This window comes from Lathamus discolor, chromosome 4 (genome assembly GCF_037157495.1).
Source record: "Lathamus discolor isolate bLatDis1 chromosome 4, bLatDis1.hap1, whole genome shotgun sequence".
NCBI classification, from domain to species: domain Eukaryota; kingdom Metazoa; phylum Chordata; class Aves; order Psittaciformes; family Psittacidae; genus Lathamus; species Lathamus discolor.
The window spans coordinates 124,494,201-124,509,331 of NC_088887.1; the positions used below are offsets into that span (position 1 = coordinate 124,494,201).

The 15,131-nt window shown below is 50.7% G+C and overlaps 2 protein-coding genes across 3 annotated transcripts in view; one reads left to right on the forward strand and one right to left on the reverse strand.

Annotated features, from left to right (window-relative positions):
* On the forward strand, positions 1 to 14,632 carry CLNS1A (chloride nucleotide-sensitive channel 1A). 2 transcript variants are annotated; one of them, XM_065678872.1, is made up of 7 exons: positions 1 to 297; positions 4,259 to 4,395; positions 6,826 to 6,939; positions 8,952 to 9,062; positions 9,481 to 9,654; positions 11,558 to 11,642; positions 14,015 to 14,632. In XM_065678872.1, exons 1-6 carry the CDS (start codon positions 35 to 37, stop codon positions 11,623 to 11,625), a joined length of 867 nt encoding a protein of 288 aa, XP_065534944.1. In that variant the 5' UTR covers positions 1 to 34; the 3' UTR covers positions 11,626 to 11,642; positions 14,015 to 14,632. The 2 variants fall into 2 exon arrangements, with proteins under 2 accessions (XP_065534944.1, XP_065534945.1); XM_065678873.1 differs by lacking the exon at positions 1 to 297 and adding an exon at positions 1,134 to 1,334.
* The window catches only part of AQP11 (aquaporin 11), a 14,557-nt gene continuing 13,540 nt past the window's right edge, over positions 14,115 to 15,131 (reverse strand). The window contains exon 4 of the transcript XR_010612507.1: positions 14,115 to 14,753. The gene's annotated coding sequence lies outside the window, so the exon portion shown is untranslated. The remainder of the gene's footprint in view (positions 14,754 to 15,131) is intronic.

Below are 15,131 nucleotides of genomic sequence, written 5' to 3' on the forward strand. Positions count from 1 at the left end.
CCTGTCGCTGCTTGTGCCCTTCCATTTCTCCTCCATGTGTAGCTCTCTGGACTCAGGGCCTGGCCATCCCCCAGAACCCCCTTTCCGGCACCCCTTAACGGTGACCACGGAGCTGCTGCCCTCCTCGCCCCCAGCAGAGACCCAGGTGCCCGCACACGCTCCCTGCTCCCCACGGCCACCCTTTGGCGCTGCCCGTGCCCACCTCAGCGCTGTGCTTCTCCGCTACCGGAGAACGGGGGCTTCACTCGCAGCCCGCCCCGGGCAGCGGCGCCCGGAGCCAGCCCGCGGCGCTCTGAGGTAAACCCGCAGGGACGCGATGGCTGCGGCGGAGCAGCGCCCGCTGCGCTGCGGGGCCGCGGGGAGCACGGCAGGGAGCGGGCGGCGGTGGGCGCCGGGCTCAGCCCGTTCCTGCTCCTCAGGCACAGGAGGGAACGGCCCCGGGCTGTGGAGGGTGAGGGGAGAGCAGGGGCGGCCATAGGGTGTGAGGGATGGCCATGAGGGGAGATACTGAGGGGAGATGAGGGGCAGCCGTGAGGGGTGAGGAGAGAGTATGAGGGGAGAGCAGGGGTGGCCATAGGATGTGAGGGATGGCCATGAAGGGGGACAGAGGGGAGATGAGGGGCAGCCATGAGGGGAGAGCAGGGGCAGCCATGAGGGGAGAGCAGGGGCAGCCATGAGGAGTGAAGAGAGACTATGAGGGGAGAGCAGGGGTGGCCATAGGGTGTGAGGGATGGCTATGAGGGGAGATGAGGGGCAGCTGTGAGGGGAGATACTGATGGGGGATGAGGGGCAGCCATGAGGGGTGAGGAGAGAGTATGAGCGGAGAGCAGGGGTGGCCATAGGGTGTGAGGGATGGCTATGAGGAGAGATGAGGGACAGCCATGAGGGGAGATGAGGGGAGATGAGGGGCAGCCATGAGGGGTAGGGGCAGTAGCCATACTATGGGGAGGGAGGGGGATGAGGGCTGCCTGTGAGTGGGAATCATGAGGGGCAGCCATGAAGCGAGCTCAGTTTGCCCTCAGTGCCATGGGTTCGCGGTGGCGTTGGCAGTGCTGAGGAGTGGTTAGACCGGATGAACTTAAAGGGCTCCCCCGGCATACTAGAGTCTAAGATGGCGGCGCCGCACCATAGAGACGCGTTCTAGAGAGGCCCCGGCAGGGCGGGCACTTCCGGTTCCGCCGCGGGCGGCTGAGGGAGGAGGGCGGCGGCGCCATCATGAGCTTTCTCAAGCGCCTCCCGCCGCCGGCCGAGGGTGTCCGGCACCGGCAGCCCGACACCGAGGTCGTGCTGGCGGGGCGGTCGCTGGGCGCCGGCACCCTGTACATCGCCGAGAGGTGAGCGGGAGGACCGGCTGTCTGTGGGGCGGGGGTGGGTGTGGTGGTGCCCGGTACCCCGGTAGGCCGCGCTGTTAGGGGCCTCCCTGAGGGATGGTGGAGCACAGGCCGGGAGCGCTGTGGGGGGGGGCTTTACGAGCGGTGCGGTGCGGGAGAGGCGCTGGAGGGAAGGGAAGGGAGGCAGAGGGACGGGGACAGGGTGGAGAGGTGGGACCGTGTGAACCTCATGGAGTTCAGCAAGGGCCTGCCCCTGGGTCGGGGCAATCCCAGCACAAACACAGGCCGGGGGAGACCGGATGGAGCAGCCTAAGGAGAAGGACTTGGGGTGCTGGGTGAGGAGCAGCTCCCCATGACCCGGCTTCAGTGAGCGCTTGAGCCCAGAACCACCCCCGTGTGCTGGGCTGCACCCCCAGAGCGTGAGCAGCAGCTCAGGGAGGGGATCCTGCCCCTCTGCTGTGCTCTGGGGAGATCCCCCCTGCAGCCCTGATCCAGCTCTGGGGCAGCAGCACAAGAGGGACATGGAGCTGTTGGAGCGAGGCCAGAGGAGGCCATGGAGCTGCTGCGAGGGCTGGAGCAGCTCTGCTCTGGAGCCAGGCTGAGAGAGCTGTGCTGGGGCAGCCTGGACAAGAGAAGGCTCCTGAAGGGGAGACCTGAGAGCAGCTCCAGTGCCTAAAGGGGCTGCAGGAAAGCTGGAGAGGGGCTTGGGACAAGGGCCTGTAGGGACAGGCCAAGGGGAGTGGCTTGAACCTGCCCGAGGGGAGACTGAGCTGAGCTCTTAGGCAGAAGCTCTTCCCTGTGAGGGTGCTGAGGCGCTGGGACAGGGTGCCCAGAGAAGCTGTGGCTGCCCCATCCCTGGCAGTGTTCAAGGCCTGGTTGGAGGGGGGTGCCCACTGTTCCTGCTCTAAATGATGTTTTAAACAACACAGGAGGGAACAGCACAGCACAGGAGCCCACTGGCCAGTGCATCCAAACCACAGCACCCTTATTCCCTTGACAGGGGAGCGGGTGATGTGGCTGTGGGTTTTCTGCTGTTATTAACTGCTGTGGTTCTGTCAAGTCTCTCTGGTCACATTAATCCTGTGGACACTGAATGTTCTTACCCAGGAATCGGTCTGGTTATTCTGGGAGATTGTATTTGAGCACTTCAGAGTTTCCTTTAAGTCCTCCTGCATTGTAGAGTTCAAGAAGACGGTTTGTTGATTAAAGCAATTTTCCTGAATCATGGAAAGCCACTCTAAATAGAATGTATTTCTGCAGCAGAACAATGAGGTTAGAACAGAAACATTTAAAACGTGCAGTGAGGACTGAATTGTCTTTTAGCACCTTTAGAATCCAAAGCATTTATACAATGTCTAATATTATTTGAGAGGCTTTTTCCCCACCTGAACTTGTTGCTGATGTTCCTGTTGGAGCAGGATCTCTCTGCGCTTCCAGTCTCTGTTCTGTTCAGTTGCTTGCCTGGAGATAAAAGGGCTTCTGTTTATACAGCATGTCCTCTCAACGTGTATAATGTTGAGCTGCCTTGTAACTTGCTTTCAGTGGAGTTTTGTGTGAGGCACACACGTCTGCCAGCTTCCTCCCAGCATGTTTCAGCACGTCACAGGGCTCTTACTGGAGGCATTTGCTGGTAATAAATAAAACCACTGGTGCTTGCAGGAGGGCTGTGCTGTGGGGGAGCTGGGCACCAGCACAAGAACTGGCCACCAGGGAGGACAATGTGGCTTTGAAGCTGTACTGACTCTGCATCAAGAGCTTTAAACATTGAGAGCTGCCCCATCGAGGCCAGGAAGGAAATTCCTTGCTCCCACTTCACTCTTGCTCTCAGCCTGACTTCCCGAGGCAAGGAATCTTCTGTGACCTTTCCATGGGGTTTTTGTCCTAAACAAAAACTTGCAAACACCAAGTTCTGCACATGGGGGAAGTCTCACTTCCTGCCCCTCACCACTTCTGTGCACTGTGTGAGTTCATCCCTCACAGACACCCAAATCTAGATGGGGTTTGATTTCTGGGCTGCTGGAAGGACACTGATCTTTGGGATATGAAGGGAGTAGCAGCCCAGTTGTGACAACCTGTGCTGCCTCTGGCAGTGGTTAGAGTGAGAACAAGAGGAAGCACAGGCTATGGTACATAGGACGTGAGGGGAGAAAACCCCATGGCCTGGCTGTGTTAGCTCTGCTGATCATAGATCTGGTTGTGTTTCTGCACACAGGCCATTGTAATCCTCCAGAAATTACACTAGTAATAGAAAACACGGAACATATAATAGTTTGAGTTACAAATCCCACTCTCAAGCTGCTGTAGTTCTGTTTGGAGTAACAGATATCTACAAGGAGGAGAAAACGAAGGGGGGGGGGGTGCGTGGAATGCAGGGTTTAGTCCAAATGTGTTTTGGGTGCTCAGCTTCAGCTTCATGTTCTGTAAGAACAGGTTTCTTTTACCTCAGCCATCACTTACACACTTACACACTTAGGCTGGATATAAGGAAGAAATTTCTTTCCTGTTAGGGTGGTGAGGCACTGGAATGGGTTGCCCAGGGAGGTTGTGAATGCTCCATCCCTGGCAGTGTTCAAGGCTGGGTTGGACAGAGCCTTGGGAGAGATGGTTTAGTGTGAGGTGTCCCTGCCCATGGCAGGGGGGGTTGGAACTGGATGATGTTAAGGTCCTTTCCAACCCTAACTATTCTATGATTCTATGTGTTCTATGATTCTATCAATGTAAGAAAGATGTTGATTAAAGTCTAAAATCACCTTCTTGATTCTACTGTATTAGGGCATGTCCAGGACCGTGTGTTACCCAAGAGTGGAGTAAGTGCTGTGTCCATAATTACGCAGTGTTTTGGGGTTGCTTTGCAGGTGTGAGTCAGGTCCACCACATTCCTCTGTTAGTTTCTAACTTGTCTCTTTTTTCCCCCTTCTCCTTCTTAGTCGCCTCTGTTGGCTGGAAAACTCCGGAGTTGGCTTCTCCTTGGATTATCCCACCATAAGTTTACACGCTGTCTCCAGAGACCTGAGTGCCTTCCCATGGGAGCACTTGTACGTCATGGTGAATGCCAGATTCGAAGGTACACCCGGAGCATTGCTTGGTGCTGCCACATGGGCCTGTGTGGCATGATTTCCCCTTCAAAACCAGTGAATTTGGGGTTTAAAAATGCCATGCTGCGTTCAAGTATTTTCTGTTTCATTCTCTGAAGGATAAATATTATAGTAGAGTTTTGCTCTTGTCAGAGTCATGTTTTGCTCTCAGCACATGTCTGTATGACTGGAGCGGCCTGGAATCGGTTCTCTGCTCCCTTACACTCACTTTAAACAGTTCATTTCCTCTGCCTTCCCCCTGTGATTCCAGCTTGAGTATCATTTCTGCTGTATTGAATGTATGTTAATGGTGCTGCCCTCACCAAGCTTGAGGAATTCCTGCTGTTCCACATTAGCCTGGAAGCTTTCACTCATTATCTCCCACAGCTTGCTTAAAAGCCATGGAATAGCTCACATCACCAGGCTGAATGGTTCTCTGTTTCCCCTAGAACCACTGACAATTCTTGCTGTGACCTGGAGAAAACAAACTGTCTCTTTGATTATTTCTGTGAGGGTTTTCTATAGTTTTGATGTATATTTGGTTTTTAATTGTCCTGGCGGACCTATTAATATCTTAATTGTGTCATAAACTGCCATGTCAATGGAAGAGTAATGAGTGTTGAGTCTTGAGCAGGTCTCTTTCCCCTTCGTGCCTGTTAGTGATTGTAGTTAAAGGTTCAAATCTGGCATTTTATTGTGCTTTAAATAATCTATATCCTGAAAGTTCTGCAATACTGAGGAGGCAGAGGTGCTTTTACACTATTAATACTCTTCATTATTTCCTCCTCTTACATTAATAATATTCTCTGACAATCCATCCTACAAATAACGAGGACTACAACTAAGAGGACATTCATGTGGTGGTTCTTCCCCATTTTCCTTTAACTGTATTTATTTTGAAGTAATCTGAGCCTGGTATGACAAAAGATTTTGTTTTCTAGCTTTGAATTCATTCTGACAATGGTGGTTGAAAATATGGATATCCTGAGACAGTTCATATCTATAGATCATTAACAGACTGATTATTGTGGGTGGGTTTTAAATATATGGACTGTGGCTACAGTAAAACTTCTCCAGCAGGTAGATCTGTTTAGTTGTCAAGTCTGTGATCTTAAAGGTCTTTTCCATATGATTCTATCGCTGCCTTGCAGTTCTCAACTGCTGAATCATCTCACACTTAAACCTCTCCACTTCTTTGGCTGCAGGAGTCTCCGTTCTTTGTTGGACAGGGGACATTTAGTTCTTCCTCTGGAAGTTTTGGTTGTGCTCTGTATGTGTGTGTGCGTGTCTCAGCCTCAGCCCTGTTTTAGGAAAAGGCACTCCGAGGTTGACTTCACTGAGAACAAAGAGCTGGGCTCAGCTGTGACAAGCTGAGCCTGCGGGTGGCTGTTGGAAAGGGCTTGTGTAGCTTCCTTGGAGACTTCGGTTTTGGGGGCAGCTGCCTGTCAGCTTCTTGGCTTCTTCCTGGTCTTAGTGATGCCAGTTCTGTGTGGGATAAAAGCCACTCTCAGTGGAACACCCTTGACTGTATTCCTCTTGTTCTGTAGCACATAATTAGTGCACTTCTGTCAGTGCCGTGTCCCCAGCATAGAGGGGTCAACTGCAGCCACGTTTGTGAGGTTTATACTTGTGGAAAGTAAACAGTCAAGTTGTTGCTTATTTATCTGTGTATGTAGCGTCCAGAAGCTGGGAAACAGGGTTTTGCACAGTTGGCATTGGCTCTGGGTATATTTCCTACCTCTGACATCCTGCTGGCCTGCTAGGAATGTCTGAAATCAAGTAGAGATGCTCTGTAAACCGCAGAGTTCTCCAGGAGAGGCCATGCTGGGAGCTGTTGGTTTCATGACGGTGATGCTCAGGATCCCTCAAGTTCAGGTGATTTAATATATGTACCGAGCATGGTGCAAGAGAATGATATAAAGAAGATATCCTTGGATACAAGGAAGAAGCTCTTCCCTGTGAGGGTGCTGAGGTGCTGGCACAGGGTGCCCAGAGAGGCTGTGGCTGCCCCATCCCTGGCAGTGCTCAAGGCCAGGTTGGACACAGGGGCTTGGAGCAAGCTGCTCTAGTGGAAGGGGTCCTGCCCATGGCAGGGATTGGACCTAAATGAGCTTTAAGGTCCCTTCCAACCCAAACCAGTCTGGGATTCTATGATAATCAGTGGGGATGGTGAGGGTTGGGAATCGGGCAGTTTTCCTGCAGTATGTGAATAATCATGTGGCTATTCCCAAAATCTGAAATTATAAATGGAGACGCTTCTTCATGACGAGTGGTGTTGAGGTGCTGTGGGAGGACCTCATGTATCATATCCGTCCTGTGGGTGAGAGTGGGTTGGTTTGTGCCTCTCCAAGTTTCTGATGTGGTTCTCTGTGTGTTTCGGAAATAAACATATTTCTCTTAAATCTTTCCATTTCCTAAAGATGGGGAGACAAAAGAGGCTCCTGTGGCTGAAGGGGAGGAGGAGGAAGAAGACAGTGATGACGATGCTGAACCCATTGCAGAGTTCAGATTTGTACCTAGTGACAAATCAGCCCGTAAGTAAAGAGGGAAAACTGGTTTAATGTAAAGTCCTGGCTGTATGTGGAAGACAGTGGGGTATAGAGATGGGAATGATATCATCCTTTGGGTCCTTCTCTAAGAATTTGATTTCTGTGTGCTGAAAAGAGCAAAGTAAAGTGTTTTATCCTGCTTGAAGCTGGAATAATTCAAGCAGCTGCTTCTCAAGGAAAATTCCAATGCTTAAAAATAGAGACTTCAAATACACAAGAAAGATAACCTTATCTATGCACGTTTGCAGAGAACCTGTATGGGAAACAGCTGATGAAATACAAACTCAGTGAGACTTGAGTCAGCAATAGTCTCTTTAGGGAACATGCTGATGCCCAGAGGCTCCCATTGGAAAACAGTTGTGTCCCATCCGGTGTGGAGCTTACAGCTGGATCCAGGAGTCAAGAATCATAGAATCATAGAATAGTTTGGGTTGGAAAGGACCTCTAGATCATCCAGTTCCAACCCCCCTGCCATGGGCAGGGACACCTCACACTAAACCATGGCACCCAGGGCTCTGTCCAACCTGGCCTTGAACACCGACAGGGATGGAGCATTCACAGCTTCCCTGGGCAACCCATTCCAGTGCCTCACCACCCTTACAGTAAAAAATTTCCTCCTTAGATCCAATCTAAACTTCCCCTGTTTAAGTTTGAACCCGTTACCCCTTGTCCTGTCACTACAGTCCCTGATGAAGAGTCCCTCCCCAGCATCCCTATAGGCCCCCTTCAGGTACTGGAAGCTGCTCTGAGGTCTCCACGCAGCCTTCTCTTCTCCAGGCTGAACAGCCCCAACTTCCTCAGCCTGTCTTCATACGGGAGCTGCTCCAGTCTCCTGAGCATCCTTGTGGCCTCCTCTGGACTTGTTCCAGCAGTTCCATGTCCTTTTTATGTTGAGGACACCAGAACTGCACACAATGCTCCAGGTGAGGTCTCACAAGAGCAGAGTAGAGGGGCAGGATCACCTCCTTCGCCCTGCTGGTCACGCTCCTTTTGATGCAGCCCAGGATACGGTTGCTTTCTGGGCTGCGAGCGCACACTGCAGCCGGCTCATGTTCATTTTCTCATCGACCAGCACCCCCAAGTCCTTCTCTGCAGGGCTGTTCTGAATCTCTTCTCTGCCCAACCTGTAGCTGTGCCTGGGATTGCTCCGACCCAGGTGTAGGACCTTGCACTTGTCATGGTTGAACTTCATAAGGTTGAATCTTAATGTGTTAATGTTTTGGGAATCCTGTAGTGAGTAACACAGACTGAATTGTCCAGAGATACACCTTTATCAAGGTCCCCAACACAAGAGGGACGTGGAGCTGTTGGAGCGAGGCCAGAGGAGGCCATGGAGCTGCTGCGAGGGCTGGAGCAGCTCTGCTCTGGAGCCAGGCTGAGAGAGCTGGGCTGGGGCAGCCTGGACAAGAGAAGGCTCCTGAAGGGGAGACCTGAGAGCAGCTCCAGTGCCTAAAGGGGCTGCAGGAAAGCTGGAGAGGGGCTTTGGCCAAGGGCCTGTAGGGACAGGCCAAGGGGAATGGCTTGAACCTGCCCGAGGGGAGACTGAGATGAGCTCTTAGGCAGAAGCTCTTCCCTGTGAGGGTGCTGAGGCGCTGGCACAGGGTGCCCAGAGAAGCTGTGGCTGCCCCATCCCTGGCAGTGCTCAAGGCCAGGTTGGACACAGGGGCTTGGAGTAAGCTGCTCCAGTGGAAGGTGTCTCTGCCTGTGGCAGGGGGGTGGAACTGGATGAACTTTAAGGTCCCTTCCAGCCCAAACCAGTCTGGGATTCCGTGAAGTAACGGGAAAGTGCTGCTCAGAGGATAAAGCTCCAGGCTGGATCTGGAAAACCTGTTTTGTTTCTTGCCTGGCTGCAGCTTGTGGGGTGATGTTTCAAATACACATTCAGCGGGGGTTCTCGGAATGTTCTTAGTTTTTTTCCTCTTTCTGTCTCTCTTGCCTGTTGTGGTGGGTATTGATGGATAAACAAGGGAGGTTTGTGTGTGTTTGTGTCCCTGCAGTGGAAGCCATGTTTTCGGCTATGTGTGAATGCCAAGCTCTGCACCCAGACCCAGATGATGAAGATTCAGACAATGACTATGAAGGGGAGGAGTACGATGTTGAGGCCCATGGTTTGTAACACTTGTTTCTTTGAAATACCTGCAGTACCTCCATACCTGTTGTCTGTTATGGTTTGGTCTCTTTAGAAGTTCCTTGTTTGTTGCTCCTCTTGCTGAAACATTAATTTGCAAGAGGCACATAAACCAACTCAAAATCTGAAGGAAATCTGTCACAGATCACTGGAATTCAGCAAAAACATTGTTCTGGTGCTCTAAAGCCCCAAGACACCAATATCAGCCTTTGCTGGTCCCAGTGGATGTGTTTGCAGAGGTGTGCTCAATTCACATCACCATGTATGTGCTGCAATTGATGTGAGCAGCCTTTTAGTCTCAGCTGGCTCATCTTGAACGTAATTTACCTGTCCTCTTGTTCCTCCTCCCCTGCTTGATACAGGCTCCTGAACTGATAAACACCAACTTGTCTCCACAGAGCTACAGCAAGGTGACATTCCCAGCTTCTACACCTATGAAGAAGGGTTGTCACATTTAACTGCAGAAGGACAGGCCACACTGGAGAGGTTAGAAGGCATGTTAGCCCAGTCTGTCAGCAGCCAGTACAACATGGCTGGAGTCAGAACAGAAGACTCAATAAGGGAGTTCGAAGGTGAGAAATGCTTTTGTTTTCATACTATTGCAGAATTCCAGGTTGGAAGGGATCTTGAGGATCATCTGGTCCAGTCTTTCTTGGGGAAAGCATGACCTAGACTAGATGGCCCAGCACCCTGTCCCGCCCTGTCTTAACAGTGTCCAGTGTTGGGGGATCCACCACCTCCCTGTGGAGATTATTCCAATGGTTGGTCGGAATCTTCCCAGGAGTAACTTGTGCCTATCACCCCTGTCTTTTCCATGGGACTCCATGTAAAAAGGGAGTCTCCATCTTCTTAGTCTCCATCTTCTCCATCTTCTTAGCCACCCTTTAAATACTGGAACTTGGGGATAAGGTCTCCCCTGAGCCTTCTTTGCCACAGCCGCTCACTGTTCACTCCTATGGAGCTTGTTTCCCCCAGGTCCCTTTCCCAGAGCTGCTTTAGCCAGGCAGATCCCAGCCTGTGCTGCACTCTGGGATTGGGTTTTCCCAGGTGCAAGACTGACACTTGGCCTTGCTGACCTCTATCAGGTTCTTGTTATCCCACTCTTCAGCCTGTCCAGCTCATCCTGCAGGGTGGCTCTGCCTTTCCAAGCGTCCACTTCCTCACTCGGTTTGGTATCATCAGCAGACTTCATCAGGGAACACTTGGTCCCATCACTTAGATCCCTTATGAAGACATTAAGCAGCATTGGACCCAATATCAGTCCCTGGGGTACCCCACTGGTGACAAGTTCCCACTTGGAGAAGTAGCTGCTCATCACCACTCTTGGGGTGCAAGCTGTCAGCCAGTTCCCACCCTCTGCATGGACCACTTGTCCAGACCATAACCCATCAGGTTCTTTAGGAGGAGGCTGTAGGAAACCCTGTCAAAAGCCTTGGAGAAATCTAGGTAGAAAACGTCCACCACTCGCCCCATGTCAGCTTTGTCATAGAAGTCCATGAGATTCATCAGGAAAGACAAACTAAAGCCCGTACGAGAGCAGTGGTTCTGCAGTCTGGCTCCCTCTGTTAGAGCACAGTTAAAGCTATTCAAAGGAATCATTGTAGTGGTTTAAACGCAACCACAAACCTTGTTCACTCACTCCCCCCCTTCTTGCCCTCCCCCTGCTCCTGGAGGGACGGAGAGGAGAATCGAAAAGAATGCAACTCCCATGGGTTGAGATAAGAACAGTTCAGTAACTAAGGGATAACACAAATCACTGCTGCTACCACCAATAATAATAATGATAAAGGAAATAACAAGGGCAGAGAATACAACACCTCAACACCAGCTGACCAATAACTTGCACCACTCCCCCCAGCCGAGCACCAACCGAGCCCTCGTCCAACCCTGCAGTCCCAGCCCTTCTGGGTAACTCCCCATTACCTCCTGGGCATGACGTGCTGTGCTATGGAATACCTCTTTGGTCAGTTTGGGTCAGGTGTCCTGTCTCTGCTTCCTGCCAGCTTCCCCTCCTCCCTGGCAGAGCATGAGGCTCACAAAGTCCTTGGCCAGACCAAACATTTGAGCAGCAACTGAAAACATCGGCGTTATCAGCGCTGTTCCCAGGCCAAAAAATGAAAACATAGCACTGCACTAGCTGCTAAGAAGGAGAAAAATGACTGCTACTGCGGAACCCAGGACAATCATGTAGCCATTTGCTACACCAGAACTTCATTTAAAGATGGAATAGTTTAACTCTGGCATTTAAGTAATTTTAGTAAGTTGGGGTGAGATGAGGTGGTGGGAAGCAGCGATGGCTCTTAGGGACCAACTGATGGAGCTGCCGATCAGTGTTTCCTTAGAACCTTGCGGAGGTTCGGCAGAGGAATTTCCTGTCCTGGCCATCTCCTGTCAACAGAGGGCACCCGCTCCCTTTGCTGTTAATATCACCCGCTTGTGTGCGGTGTTGAGTAGTGTTGGCTGTTCTGTTTTCAGATGGGATGGAGGTGGACATAGCACCAGTAGTTGCGGGGCAGTTTGAAGATGCAGAAGTCGATCACTGAGGAGGCCACGTGCTGCTGTAAGTCCTGCTTTCCACCCCTTTTCAGTATGCAGAGCTTTCTGTCTCTGTGATGTGCATAATGCACATGATCCCAGATCTCCTGCAAGGAAGATAGCGGGATGATGGTGGCTTAGAGAAGGAAAAGGTAGCTGTAGTTAGTACAGATGTGGAAGGATGTTCACTGATCCGTCCAAAATTGCCTGTTGGTGTAAACAGTCACCTGCATGGAGGTGCCTGTCTGGAAGTTCAGCCTTTCATTAAACTGTCCTGTCTCAAAGGCTCTTAGATGCTGGAGCTGTTGCTAGGCAGTTATGTCCTTAGTGTCTGTTATTTCACTCTCAGTGTGCAGGAGTTCCGAGGCCTTCCAATGGGGTGGAACACTTGGCAGGTGCTGTGAGTCTGTCTCTTCCTTTACTGCAAGCAGAGCAGGAACAGTTGCTGCTAAAGCTACTGAGCAATCTGGATGGGGTTGTTGTTAGAGACAACACCCTTCTTAGGTGGTTGTGCCAGTGACCATCACCTGCACTGCTTTTCTTCTGTTGGTGGCATTACAAGACATGCCAGTGTTTCCTTGGCAGTGGGAGGAGATGGAGAACAGCTAATTCTGGGACTGTATGGAGATGCACAGGCACAGCAGGGTGGTGATTCCAGCCCTGCTGCAGCAGTGCTCACCAGTGCAGTGTTTGCTTGTGCTGCTGAAGCAGTGGTGTGTTGTCCCAGTTCCTCTGCCTCTCTCAGGAGAGGCTGCCAGATCTTGCCTTGAAGCAGGCACAGAACCATCCCACTTGGAATGCTGGAGAAAACAGTTGTGGGCAGTAGCCAAAAGGTCAGGGAGGAAAAAGGAAAGGGCAGGGGAGGAAAGTGACACAGGAAAACGACATGCTGGAAAATTCAGTGGAAATGGGGCGGGAATTGGTTTGGGACTGCACTGGCAGAGAGGCTGCAGCCCCTGAGAGAGGCTGTTGTGGAGCGGTGATGCACATCTGCTTCCCTCCCCTGCTCCTCCTTTGCCTTTGCTGTTAATACTCGTGCAGTAAGTCTCTGAGTAGCTCCGTACTCACTGATCTCAACCACTGCCATGGGTCCTGAGTTAGTATTTATTGTTGGGTGCAAGAACTCAAACCTTGCCCGCCCTGGGAAGCACTTTGCAGTACAGGGAGCTCTCCCAGTAAAAGTCAAGATATTGGTTGCCCCATTGGACTTAAATTGATAAAGGAAACTCTTCAGCTGTAGATGAAGAGCCTCTCAGTGAATGGGAAGCTTGGCTCTGATGATTCCATCTCCAAGATGATTTTGGGCTGTAGTTAGAATAAGTAATTGTGCTGTTGAAAATTCAAATTTGAATACTTGGCCAGGATTAAGGAGAGTTAGTGGCTGGTGACAGACCTCTAAGGAGCCTGAAGTGGTGTTGAGTGATCTCCTAGCAAAGCATCAAATCCACTCTGTAAGAAGTTGTTTTGGTCAGAGGAGTTATCCATGCTGCTTAATCTGTGCCTTCTGTGGGGGCGCAGGTGGCTGTGGGGGATTAATGCTGTGCGAGGTGACTGGATAGGGAGTCTGCTGTCCTGCTTGCCCTTGTCATTACTGGTCAGAGCTGAGGAGCTGGTCCCTGCCAGGGCAGATCAAGTGATGTGCACGTGCAGTGACGCTGCTCCAGGTAGCAGCTCTGGGTGTGATGGGCCTTTCTAAACCAGCCTGAGTGCATTTATGATGTTATTTAAGTTCAGAACTCTGGGATGTACAGCAGCAAGAAATAACTGAAGGTGCCAAGAACAGCTCTTGGAGACCTGTGCTAATGAGTTTGAGCATGAGACTGAGGCCAGCTTAGTTCTACACTCTGTAAACAGAGCAGAGAGGGAGCATGCTCTGATCCTAGTACTGAATCACTGGTGTGATCTCTGTGGAGCAGCTGAGCCCTTTTAACCTTCTGAAGCACAAAACCCCTGTGCGAGAACATGTTGGTGACCTGTTAGGGAGCAGAACGCTGCTCTGCTGCTAAAGCGATGCCCTTGTGGGCTGCTCATGTTGCATATTCCTGCTCATTACCCAAACGAGATGTGGCAGTTGCCCACCAAAGCTCCTGGAGACTTGCTGCTGGTTCACGTGGAACGTTTCCACTGGTGTTTAATGAGCAGCTTTGTGTCTGGCACATCACGAGTTGCAGTTTGTTGCTCTGGAGTGACCAGCCTGGTTGTGCGTGGTGGTGCAGTGGGTTGTCCTTAGCTGACCCAAGCTTAGAGCTGCTGCCAAAGATGTTCAGCCCTTGTGAAGACCAGTGGGTTTGCAATAAAGTGCTGTCCCCTGTGCTGCAAACAACGATTAACTATGACTTTGTAAAGATAAATAACCTTTATTTTAATCATGTAAACTTGGTGTCTTGTATCTTTCAGATTCCTCTTGTGGTACTTGCAGAATAAGCTGTAAAACTGAAGGCATGGCAGTGACTATCAGGAGTTAACCTTTTGTTTAATGACCTAAGCTTCAGACATCTAAGGTCTAAAAATGCTTTTATAGATGTTTAAACCAGGGTTTGACATTTGTGACCACTATGGGGTTATTTAAGCAGCCAGAACCAACCAACCAACCCAATAAAACCTCTTTGCATCTAACACTTGAATGGGGCTAATCAGGGGGCATTCAGAGAAGCCTTTGTAGGAGTTCTGGGACTTGAGAAATCCAACTGTAAGTAGAACAATTTTAGATTTCCTGGAATTCCCCATATTTTTGTACCTGTTCACTGAGGTGGGTAAAATGGGACTAGAAATGTTACAAAGCTGGACTAAAAGGACATAGGGTCAGCCGGGGACTGAAAGCAAAGCTACATGTAATGCCCCTCAAGTGACTGGGGTCAGTTCAGTGCTATCCCTTTCATTTCTCCGAGAGCAGGGTTTGGGTGGGAGAGGAGGTGGACTAAGAGTGTAAGGTCCTGAAAGAGGGAACTGTTTTGTGTCTTTGTATCACGTTAACAATGTTGTGAAATAAACTAAGATTTCTTTTGTATCTCACAACCAGCTCAGTGCTGCAGCCTCAGTCCTTTCCTTCAGCAACTGGTGACTCTGAGCCCATGTCCTTTGGGTTTGGCACATTCTTGTAGAGCACAAAGTCCAGTGAAGCCACTTCCTGGGCCACCTGCATGTGAGAACAAAAGGGCAGAACATATTCAGAGGGCACCTGTAATACAGAATTAGTCTGACCCATCCCAAACTTGGGAACCCAGATTTAGATGGCCAAAGCTTGGTCCTGCTGGAGCTTTCCCTGCTTCATCTCTGGGGGGTGGTAGTTTTGCCATGGGGCAGTGTCAGCAAATTCAAGTGTTTCACCCCCCAGCATTCAAATGAAAGTTGTTCTTGATTTTCATTTGATTTGAAGTTGACTTGTGGATTGTTTTCAGTAGTGATATGTTGGTAGATGAGCAGTTTTCTTTACCAGCCCTACACTCTTGCAGTCATTTTGAATGGTCCTGCCCTGCTCAGCACACTGGGACATGGTGTGATTTCAAGGTATGTG

What these genes read in the sequence shown, in the direction of transcription:
- CLNS1A (XM_065678872.1), top strand. Translation starts at nt 35, where the DNA reads ATGTGTAGCTCTCTGGACTCAGGGCCTGGCCATCCCCCAGAACCCCCT. An exon ending in CCAGCCCGCGGCGCTCTGAG is followed by an intron (nt 298 to 4,258) that starts GTAAACCCGCAG and finishes TCTCCTTCTTAG; the next exon opens with TCGCCTCTGTTGGCTGGAAA. An exon ending in ACCTAGTGACAAATCAGCCC is followed by an intron (nt 6,940 to 8,951) that starts GTAAGTAAAGAG and finishes GTGTCCCTGCAG; the next exon opens with TGGAAGCCATGTTTTCGGCT.